This window comes from Miscanthus floridulus, chromosome 4 (assembly GCF_019320115.1).
Source record: "Miscanthus floridulus cultivar M001 chromosome 4, ASM1932011v1, whole genome shotgun sequence".
NCBI classification, from domain to species: Eukaryota; Viridiplantae; Streptophyta; class Magnoliopsida; order Poales; family Poaceae; genus Miscanthus; species Miscanthus floridulus.
Window position 1 is genome coordinate 122,061,541 of NC_089583.1, and position 12,034 is coordinate 122,073,574.

The 12,034-nt window shown below is 46.5% G+C and overlaps 1 protein-coding gene across 1 annotated transcript; it reads left to right on the forward strand.

Moving 5' to 3' along the window:
- The first annotated feature begins 5,984 nt into the window (after nt 1-5,984).
- Nucleotides 5,985-8,681, forward strand: LOC136550601 (ricin B-like lectin R40G2). The gene is made up of 6 exons (XM_066542227.1): nt 5,985-6,279; nt 6,391-6,513; nt 6,628-7,365; nt 7,463-7,585; nt 7,930-8,158; nt 8,363-8,681. Coding segments are annotated over exons 1-6 (1,389 nt in total). The 5' UTR covers nt 5,985-6,105; the 3' UTR covers nt 8,365-8,681.
- Nucleotides 8,682-12,034: the final 3,353 nt, after the last annotated feature.

Sequence of the window (12,034 nt, forward strand, 5' to 3'; positions counted from 1 at the left end):
AAATAAATCCTCCCCCCTTTCTCCACACCATTTTTGTCGAAGTGTCCTTTCCCTCCTGAGAGGTCTAGCCACTCGCCTCTCCGCACACGAGCGCCGCGCCACCGACGATCGAAACCCTGGCGCCATGTCGCCAATTCAATTCGTCTGTCCGCTTGAGTAAATCTCAAATTAATTGAGGATTTCAATTCCCCATTCTTACCTCTTCATTTCCACCATAATTTCTCCTTTTAATTTGACTTAGAATCACCAGAATTAATCCTCCTTGAATGACCATCGCCGGCGATCCCTCCATGGCCGTTCCCAGTCCTCTCCGGCCCATAAAATGACGCCTTATTACTCCTCACTACCCCTTTTGCAGCTATCCTCCCGAGCTCCCTTACTCTCCCGCCATCTCCCGTTGTCGTCCTCTTCACCGCACCAGGACAACTCCGATCGCCCCTTCGTCGAGACCGTCATTTGCCGGATCTGTGTCACCCTCAACCCCTTATCAATCCAAAGGTCTTCAAGCTAGCTTCCCCCAGCTAGGGACGATGGCAATGGGACCCGTTCCCCATCACCAGGTGGGTAATTTCACTATAAGGCCTTGTTCGGTTAATCCCTCTGAAGGGTCGAGATGGCGGACTAGAGGGAGGGTGAATATCCTTTTCTAAAATTAAACATGTCGGCTAACCGAAACAAGTGCGGAATTAAGACGATCGGTCTAGCCAAGACTACACCCCTCTATCTATGTTCTTTAGCACCTTTCAAAGATACTAATTAAGCAACAAAGGTGCCGGGCTAGCTAGAGCTCACCTAACCAATTCTAGAAGCAAGGTCACACAAACCTATACCGCTAATACTTTAATCAACAAGGGAGCTTCTACACATGTTAGTAAGCAAAAGCACAAATCCACCTAATGCTCACTAACAATGCTCAATAACAAGGCAACCAATGCCAAATTAGAGAGCGCAATTACTTAGCTACACAAACTAAGCAATGTGACTAACAAGGTTACACAAACTAAATTAGCCATGCAAGGGAGCTACTTCTATGCTACTTAAGCAAGAAGGTAACAAGTAAGCTACACGAGCTAACTAATTACAAGAGCAACAACACAAGCTTAATGTATATGAAAATAATCACAAGCTTGTGTAACGGGGATGCAAACCAACGGGAAGAACGAGGTAAACACGATGATTTTTCTCCCGAGGTTTACGTGTTTGCCAACACGCTAGTCCCCGTTGTGTCGACCGCTCACTTGGTGGTTCGGTGGCTAATTGGCATCACCCGCCAAGCCCGCACGTCGAGCGCCGTAAGAACCTACCCCGAAAGTGAGGGTAGCTCAATGACACGCTTTACTAAAGTTGCTCTTCGTGGCTTCCGCGGGGCGAGCACAATGCCCCTCACAAAGCACTTCTCCGGAGCGCCGCACAAGCTTCTTGCGGGTTTCAATGGAGACCACTACCAAGCCATCTAGGAGGTGGCAACCTCCAAAAGTAATAAGCACCATCGGCTTGCAACTCGATCACCTAGTACCACTCGATGCAACCTCACAATGTAATCGCACTAGAATCGCCCACTCACACAATCGAATGATCACTATCAAGTATGTGTGAGATGGAGGGCTCCTAAGCACTCTCAAGCATGGACACAAAGTCCCCCAAGGTGCTCAGCACCAGCCATGGCCGAAGGCCACTTCTATTTATAGCCTCAAGGGCTAAACTAGCCGTTACCCCTTCACTGGGCAAAAGTCGGGCCGACCGGACGCTCCGGTCGTGTTGACCGGACGCTGGACCTCAGCGTCCGGTCGCCTGATGACAGCCACGCGTCACCTGCGTTCAATGTCATTCTTCCGATCTCAATGGTCATCTTCAGACCGGACGCAGCAGCTTCAACTGACTGGACGCTGGACCCTTAGCGTCCGGTCGTTTACAGTAAGGTACCGACCTTGACCGGATGCGTTCGGTCGCACGTGATCGGACGCAGCCCAGTGTCCGGTCAAACTCCAGCTCCTGCGTCATCATGCGTCAACCTAACCGAACGCGCCCTGCCAGCGTCCGGTCACTTCCAGTGCTAGCGTCCGATACACCCAGTGAGACTCTGCCTTTTCTGTGTAGGGCGCCGGTGGAGTTTCTTCACCAAGTTGATCTACATCAACTCCAACTCCATCTCCTTTGTAAATGTGCCAACACTACCAAGTGTACACCACCATGTGTATGTGTGTTAGCTTTTCACAATCATTTCCCAAAGGATGTTAGCCACTCAACTTGCCACGCCACTCGATTCTAGCGACGATGCAAAGTTAGATCACTCGAGTAACACTAGATGACCGATATGCAAACAAGTTTGCTCCTCTTGATAGTATGGCCATCTATCCTAAACCCGGTCATAAACTTCTCTACACACCTATGACCGGTGAAATGAAATGCCCTAGGTTATACCTTTGCCTTGCGCATTCCATTCCATCTCCTCTAATGTCGATGCAACACATGCACCAACACGATCAACAATGATATGATCCACTTTATATCATCACGTGATCATATTGGTTCGTTGATCTTGACTTTACTTGCTCTTCACCATTGTCATCGTCCATCGGCGCCAAGTCTTGCTCAAGCTTCACCGCCACGTGGTCCATCACTCTAAAGCCTTCGACTTGCCCTTCACGCTTGCAACCGGTCCATCAAGCCAAGTCTTGTCTTGATCTTCTCCACCTTGATCACATGACTCAATGTCATGTCTCATGTGCATTTAAGCTCCTTCATCATCACATGTGTGAGCTTTGCAACATCTCCAAGACATTTTCACCTTCATGGCATATGTTGCTCACACACATGTACATGTGGACTAATCACCTGTGTATCTCACATAAACACAATTAGTCTACCTAAGTTGTCACTCAATTACCAAAACCAAACAAGGACCTTTCACCCTCCCACAAGAGGATTGAGGGGGATTTGGAGGGGGTTTATTTCACACCTATTATGGTGTGGAATTAATCCCTCTTAATCCCCTCCAATTCCCTCCCTTTTGTGGATTAATCGAACATGACTTTAGGATGCCAAAATGGGGGAAAAACCATCCACATGGAGGTGTTAACGAGATAAACTAACGGGACTACATATACATAATTTGACAGATTTTTTAACCTGCCATCATGCAGATTTTTCAGCATTTGGATCAAGATCTAACGACTAACAAACTTTGCACAACTTTTGTGGATGAGTCCACACTTTTATTATGAGCCCATTTGAAGGCTCAGATATACCCAGAAGGCATATTACAACATAATATTTAACACTTCTCCTATATTTCAAGTCCCTAAATTTTAAGATGATTTCAGGCAACACTCTTTATTACCAATTAGTACAAGTAAATTATCATTTTTATGATTTATTATTTGTCTTTGTGTCATAACATATCAAATTTTTGTCCTTGTTTGACTATAGAAATAACTGCAAATTGTTAAATTGTCTTTGTGCAAAACTGCAAATACATATCAGAGATTTTTGTCAGGTTTGTAGTTATGTCTAATGGATTTTTATTCTCGGAACCAAAAATTGCAGATTGTGTATACATAAATTGCATCGAACTAAAACTGCAATTTTAGTACAGAATATATGCAATAATCGTCGTCTTAATGAAAACTAAAATTCAGGCACCTTAAATTTAGTAAATCCCAATATTTAATATAGAAGCACAGTAAAAGCAAGGGCCCAAACTATATCGGGAGACCATTCAAAGGCCCAAACATAATCAGAAATTGAAAATTCTGGCATGTTTGAAAATTTCATACAAAATATGCTCTACAAAAAGTGAACTCTATACAGATTCAGTACAGGTACAGATCTAAAATTACATTTGTAACTATAGTGGAAACGCTATGTACCTAGCAATGTAACTAAAGATAAAATATGTTGTAAATTGTAGAAAGTTCTCTTCAATTTAAGAAAAATAAAGATACACTACGAACTAGCTAATTGAAATCACCCTTTTGCATTGTAATCAGAAAATTACATGAACATTCACCTAAAATTACATTTGTAATTACAGTGAAATAGCGTTGTAACTAGCGATGTAAGTATAGGCAAAATGCAAAAAGTAGTCTTCAATTAAAGAAGAGTACATAGGGACTACAACCATCATATAAACTCAAACTACAGTGATCATATATGTCTACAAATGTGTATTCACCAAACTGTAAAATAACACTAAAAACGTACATAAGCCAAACTATTTCAACCCACCTTGTATTATTAGTCTGTTGGAAAAGGCCTATGGAATTCTCAAAAGAAAAAGTCTATTTAACTATCGTCGCAGTTTGATTTTTTTTCTCGAACTACAACACCAGGCATCTTACTCCTGAGCTCTCAGAACCTTTCAAATTACCTCTCTGCCTTGGTTTGGAATGGTTTCGTCCTTTTCTAGCTTAGAAAATCCGATAGATACTTCATAAAATTTTGAAACCACATAAAATATCTCCAAGATTTTAAAAAGTATGTAAATAAATTCTAGACATAGATTGCTGTACAAAAATCCAAATAAAATATTTACAGCTCGTGAAAACATTTCTAGAGATAGAGATTAGATTTGATGTACTAAATGTTGTCCCTTAATTTTTGCATCCTCGCAAAAAGATTTGGAATCCTTCGCAAGAAGATTTTGATATATACTTATTTAATATAAGAAAATGGGATGACAAATGCTAGGGATAGATTGGGATACAAAAAATCTAAATAAAATATTTAGATCTCGTGAAAACATTTCTAGAGATAGAGGTTAGATTTAGGATACTAAATGATGTCCCTTTTGCATACTTGTAAAAAAGATTTGGAATCATTCACAGGAAGATTTCGATATATATTTATTAATATAATAAAACAGAACAATAAATGGTACGGATAGATTGGGATACGAAAAATCTAAATAAAAATGTTTAGAGCTCATGAAAACATTTCTAGAGATAGAGGTAAGATTTGGGATAGTTAATGATGTCCCTTAATTTTTGCATCCTCGCAAAAAGATTTGGAATCCTTCGCAAGAAGATTTTGATATATATATTTATTTAATATAATAAAATGGAATAATAAATGCTAGGGATAGATTGGGACACGAAAAATCTAAATAAAATGTTTAGAGCTCGTGAAAACATTTTTGATAGAGGTTATATCCGAGATACTAAATGTTGTCCCTTAATTTTTGCATCCTCACAAAGATTTGAAATCCTCCATAAGAAGATTTCGATATATATATTTATTTAATATATAAGAAGATGGAACAATAAATGCTAGGGAGATTGAGATCCGAAAAATCTAAATAAAATATCTAGTGCTCGTTAAAACATTTCTGATTAGATTTGAGAGACTAAATGCTGCCCCTTGATTTTTGCATCATCACAAAAATATTTGAAATCCCTCGCAAGAAGATTTGGATACGTAAATTTAATATAAGAAAACGGGACAATAATTTTCTGAATACGAACGTTGCATTGAATGATCCTTCCATTCCATCTTGGCAAAGACCACACAATTATTGTACTGTACTGTATTTCCTTAGCATCGAAGAAATTGTTTGGTGCCTGCGGGCCGTGGGCACCGCAACACGCCTCCTTCCGCACCAAACAAGCGTGTCGGTCCCACGCCTGCAGCGGCGACAAGACCAAGAGCGTGACGCGGGTCGTCGGAGGCGCGCGGGCGGCTCCGATCCGGCGCTCCTCCGTCCTCCTCGCTCGGTCTCGGTCGTAACGCACGCAGGCCGGCACCGGGCACTTGCATGATAGGCGGGCCGCGCCACATCACCCGTAGACATGGCGATAGATAGAGTGGGCAATGCAAGGGCTGCTGCAGATAGATAGAGATAGAGACGCTGTTGGCTGGTGTCGCGCAGCGTGGGTAGGTAGGCTGTGCGGACTGAGAGAGCAGACGTGCATACAGAGAGACGCTGCTGATAGTGATAGAGTAGCCGGCCGGTGCAGACCACGCACGCCTCGCGCTATAAACCCCGAGCCAGTGGGCGAGGCCAATCACACCCACATCCAACCTCGGATCGGTCGATCAGCCGCTCCGTCCCAACCTCCATAGTCCATCCCTCCTCGAGCTCGAGGCTTCAGCTTCTGGAAAGGAAGCATGTTCGGGCACCACCACCACCACCACGGCCACGGCGGGCACCAGGCCCCGCCGCCGCCGCCCCATGAGCAGACGCTGTACAGGATCTTCTGCCGCGCCGACGAGGCGTACTGCCTCACCGTGCGCAACGACGCCGTCGTCCTCGCGCCCACCAACCCCCGCGACGAGTCCCAGGCATGCTATTGCTTTCATGCTCTCTCTCTCATCGATCGATCCATCTTGTTGTGGTCATGGACATGGATCCCGTGTGCTTGACACGCACGTACTGTGCCTGCGCATGTGCAGCACTGGTACAAGGACATGAGGCACAGCAACAAGCTGAAGGACGCGGAGGGCCAGCCGGCGTTCGCGCTCGTCAACAGGGCCACCGGCCTCGCCATCAAGCACTCGCTCGGCCAGTCCCATCCTGTAAGTACGCCGGCCGGCCGTCGCACCGTGTATGTTCTCATGCCATGCGTTGCGATCGTCTCTGTGACCCACCGTACGTACGTGTTGTTGCACGCCACACATATGTATATGCAGGTGAAGCTGGTGCCCTACAACCCGGAGTACCTGGACGAGTCGGTGCTGTGGACGGAGAGCCACGACGTGGGCAAGGGCTTCCGCTGCATCCGCATGGTCAACAACACCCACCTCAACTTCGACGCCTTCCACGGCGACAAGGACCACGGCGGCGTGCACGACGGCACCACCGTCGTGCTCTGGGAGTGGGCCAAGGGCCCCAACCAGAGCTGGAAGGTGCTGCCCTGGGGCGACGAGGCCTACGAGCCGCGCCCGCCAGGGCCGGAGCCAGGCTACGGCGGGTACCGCCCCCCGCCGGGCGGCCCAGCTGCTGGGGGCTACGCGCCGCCCCCACCAGGGCCGTACCCACCGCCTGCCCAGCCGGAGCCAGGCTACGGCGGGTACCGCCCCCCGCCGGGCGGCCCAGCTGCTGGGGGCTACGCGCCGCCCCCACCAGGGCCGTACCCACCGCCTGCCCAGCCGGAGCCAGGCTACGGCGGTTACCGCCCCCCGCCGGGCGGCCCAGCTGGAGGCTACGCGCCGCCCCCGCCTGTGCAGGACCCTGGCTACGGCGGCTACCCTCCGGCTCCGGGCAACCCCGCCCCGGGGTACGGGCCCCCCGGGTACGGCAACCTGCCTCGCGCGCTCGCGTCTGAGCCCACCGTGCGCGTCTTCTGCAAGGCCGGCGACGGGTACAGCCTCACCGTCAGGAACGGCACCGTGTCCCTGGCACCAAGCAACCCCAGGGACGAGTTCCAGGTAAAGAAAAGATCGATGCTCTGTGATGTGACATGATATAGGACGTTCTGATGACTACTAATGTGATCTTGGTTGGTTGCATTGGTTATTCGTGTAGCACTGGGTGAAGGACATGAGGCACAGCACTCGCATCAAGGACGAGGAAGGGTACCCGGCGTTCGCGCTGGTGAACAAGGTCACCGGCGAAGCCATCAAGCACTCCCTGGGACAGAGCCACCCGGTACGAACGATCACTCAGTTTTCAGTTGAACTAACCATGCATACAAACAATCTTGCGTGCGTGTGCAATGCAACTTTCTTTCTTTTTCTTCTTCTGCTGTCTGTTAAGTCAATATAGTTGTTGGCACGTACCTGTCTACTTTCCTGATCGTTCAATGGGCGTCGTCACAGCTTGTAAATTGTAGGAGTACGTAGTAACGACATTATTGCTAGATACTCCTATATGTGTGTATTTTCAACTGCTAGTTCCATCCAATCTTGAATAATTCTTGATGCATGTATCTGACGGATGGATGGGTGATCGAACATTTGGTATATGCATTGACATGGATCCATCGTCTGCAGGTTCGTCTGGTGCCCTACAACCCGGACTTCCTGGACGAGTCGGTGTTGTGGACTGAGAGCCGCGACGTCGGGCACGGCTTCCGCTGCGTGCGCATGGTGAACAACATCTACCTCAACTTCGACGCCTTCCACGGCGACAAGGACCACGGCGGCGTCCACGACGGCACCACCGTCGTCCTCTGGGAGTGGGCCAAGGGCGACAACCAGCGCTGGAAGATCCTGCCCTGGTGTAAGTTCTAATAATGCCTTCCAGTCCGTTCCATGCATGCATTGCTGTATATTATCCTTGGAGGATTCATTATTATTTTTCCATCATCAGTTCAGCATATACGACAGCACATCCGTCCTCGGATGCTCCGATCCGTTGGCAGTTTATGTCCTCGGATGCTCCGATCTGTATATTGACTAGCTTTGTACTATTTATGTATTGCAGAGATGAAGCCATCCAAGCGCGGCGTTGAGAGGATCGACCGGATCGGAGGAACCTTACCTTGCTGCTGTCTCCGTCCTCCGCTCCATGTCGTTGATCGAGTCGTTCTAGTTATCTTTCTGTTTTCGTGTCGGTTCCTGAATGGACAATAATAATATAGGAGTACTAGTCGTTGTCCATCAGCGTGCGACCATGTCTGAATCTGATCGTATCTTGCTGGTTGCTCGCTGCTGCTACTTCTGTTTGGTGTTCTGAAAGACTTTCGAGTATGTTGATGCTGAGTTCTCATTCACTGATCTATCTATCCTATAATTTGCCGTTCGCCCGTGGTATTGTGGACCGAAGATCGATGGGCGATGCCTGAGTTTCATTCAGAGTTTCTGATGAGGAAGTAATCTACCGCACTGCATTTCTGCATTTTGACATTTGGCGTGCAATGTACCGTGCCAGGTCCCTACAGCAGCAACCACTAGTACTTGCAGTCTTTATTTGCGTTTGTGTTTTTTTTTCTCTGCCCGTGTCAACTACGACGACGACTGCGCTAACGGACTAAACGATGAACAAATGCTGTTTGGTACTTGGTACAGACAGTACATGCGTTGTCAGTTTCCATGCTTCCCAACGCGTGCGTCGCTGTATTGTTCTAGGACATCCAGCCAATTCTTAACGCCGAAGCCTACCAAGCACGTCGTCGCAGGTGGAACTAACAATGCAGATGCATTGTTTCCAGGCAAACAAACAAGAAAGAAAGAGGGCATGGCAAAACATAAAAGAAGGGTTGGTGAACGATCCACGCTGAAAAACGTTGTGCTGTCAAATGAAGTGGATGCGGTTTAAGATTGCGATCTCGACAGGAGAGCAGATGAGATGAGATCATGGAGCTGTACGTGTCTCTCTTTTCCCAGGTCAGCAGAGTTGTTGTTGGTGCCATTCAGATGCCAGTCAAAACAGCCTTAAATTCACCTAATCTAATCACACCAGCTGGACAACCAAGCCCAGCATTACGCAACAAACGTTAATTACTAGCTGTACTGGCTGTGGTCTCATTCATTCACATCTCATTTACAGGTTACACGACAGATTTCACCCACTGTATGTCCACTGAAGAAGTAGGAGGAAACCGCCTGCACCGAACGATGCTGTGCAGTGCAGTGCAGTGCTCGGCTGACGACGTGCGCAGATTTCACGGGTCAAACCAGCCGTTGCTACTCTGCCCAAGGCTCCAAACGTTTTCAGAACTTCACCCGTTTGGATAGTTTGGAGTAGTTTCAGAGTGATCATATTGTGTACCAGATGCAACGCGTTATACGCTCTGAGCCATACAGAGATTGTGGGACCCTTTCCACTTTGATAGCTGCACCTAGCTAGGCTGGCGCGAGCGCGGAAGTGCCCGGATTAGAGGATATGTGCTCATCGGAATCGAAACTACACATGGCCTCTGTGAGTGAATGGTGGACAAATGCTAGCAGCAGAAACAGTGACTGATCATCACCTATATAAGCACTTGCTGTTGTTTTCAGGGTAAAGGAAATGCGTCTTTATTCTTTCCGGCCTCGGAAATAGCACGTCGGAACCGATCTGATTGACCGAGTCGGTAATGGTTGATGCAACTTTCACAATGTAGCAGGTACTAGTATCATGGGAGAGATTTGATTGTTTTTTCCCCCTCCAATGACTAGACAACAAGCCTGTTGCCTGATCATTAGCTGCATTTACTAGTTCTGTTATATATTTTTTTAAAAAAAAGGGAATTCAGTTTTATTGGGCCTATTTATATGTATGCATGCCAAATTTCATGACTCGGCGAGTCACAAGTCAGCCGGTTAAACAGGGGATCAAATTCTACAACATGTCACCCAAAATTTAAACACCGGTTACGCAAAGTCGTTTGTTACCATAACACTGAAAGTCTGAAACGATTGACGCGCCACTATGATGACACCAGGAGTTGTTGAGCCGTTGCTAAAGATGTCACGGGATGAGAACTTGAGATGGACACGTTCTGCATTGGGGGCTTCGAGCTTTTGCACAGGGAGAAGGCATTTGGCAGGACAGGCCTTGTCTGGCGACGCAACTGGCAAACCTACCTGACCTGCATATCACCGTCCTAATAAACCCTGCCTAGCTTTGCAAACTGACAAGAGGAAAGCTCTTCCAGAGAGTTGTTGTTCCATGAGATTGTAAACCAATACCTTCACCCAACCACACCGTGACAACGAGTGTTTACCACGGCAGTTACAGCGTGTCCTACCTTTTCCGGACGTCCGCGGGACACATGTTACGAGCAAGTGAGTCAGCACTGACCTTCCAAGACTTCATTTTCAGGTTACACGACGAATTTCTCCTAGTCACACTCTGCTACGCACTTTCTGTTGACCGATTGTGAGTTTTAGACTTTTGGGCAAACTGCTTTGGCGCAGTTATGACTGAAAATATCGTTGATTGATTTGTTGGGAGAGAAAAATACTGTTTGATAAGCTTAAAAAAATACGGAGCACGGCGTAATTCTGTCCTTTGGAGCCCGCCCGGTGCCGGTCGTGGGTCCTCCCTCTTTGCCGCTGGGCTTCGCCGGTCTCTGTTTTGGGCCTTCATGGGCGCGTCCAGCTGCAAGCGGTTAGTTTTCCACGCGCTGCGACTGGGACCACCAGTCCAGATACACGTTGATTTGTGCTTAATGCTCTCTCGTGTTTGGTGCCTCTACGCACGCTGAGCCGCCCCGTCGCATGACAAGTCTTTAATTTAGCATAAGCATGGTCCATAGCATGTCTTCATATCATGCGCCCAAGCATAAGTCTTAAAATATCTTTGCTTGTTTTCTTCGTTCACTCTTAACAAAGAAAAAATATATTTTACATATACCATTATTATGAAAAGCTTCAATGATTTTTATAATGTATTTAAAAAATTACATGTGGAGCAAGCGTTGTGAGCACTTTTCTATTTGGAGAGGGACACGATTTATATCCGGATTTCAGAGTTTGTTTGCAGGGAGATCGATGGCATTTGGCAGGGCATCGTGCCTTTGTCTAGCCAAGCAAAAAACTACATGATCTGCGTACCAACGTGTTTACATCAAAATTTGAGAAGAAAAACGCGAGAACTCGAAGCTTTCAGGATTGTGTCATTAACAAATCGATACAATCTTTCCGGCTTTTGCCATCGCATTAGAAGTAGGAGTATTGTAGATCTCTGCGAGTTCTTCAGCAAACAGGGTTACATCGACTGATCGACCTCCAGCTTGCTTAATTCCACTAGATCGACTGTTCTATTTCTATTCCAATTAAACATAGTACGCATTCAAATATATGTTTCAATCTTAAATAAACTTATTAGTTAATGAGATCTAATCTAATGACACTACCATAGCTGCATCGATCCGATCGAACCTCACTGGTAAGACTTTAGATTAGAAATTATCGATTAGTGGTCTTATTCATAATCAGGATATATACTTTGTTTGTTTGCTATGGTCGCATCAGCTATTTTAGTCGATTTGCCTATACTCTCGCGTATATAGCATATTTTTTATGAATCTGTCGACACGTAGATGGTTCTATAGATTCTTTGGCTTTAGTTTATCATCATTATCATAGCTGTATCGATTCAATCGAGCCTCACTGTTGATAATAATAGATTAGATTCAAAATGTTTGTTGATTCATTTATATTAGACAGT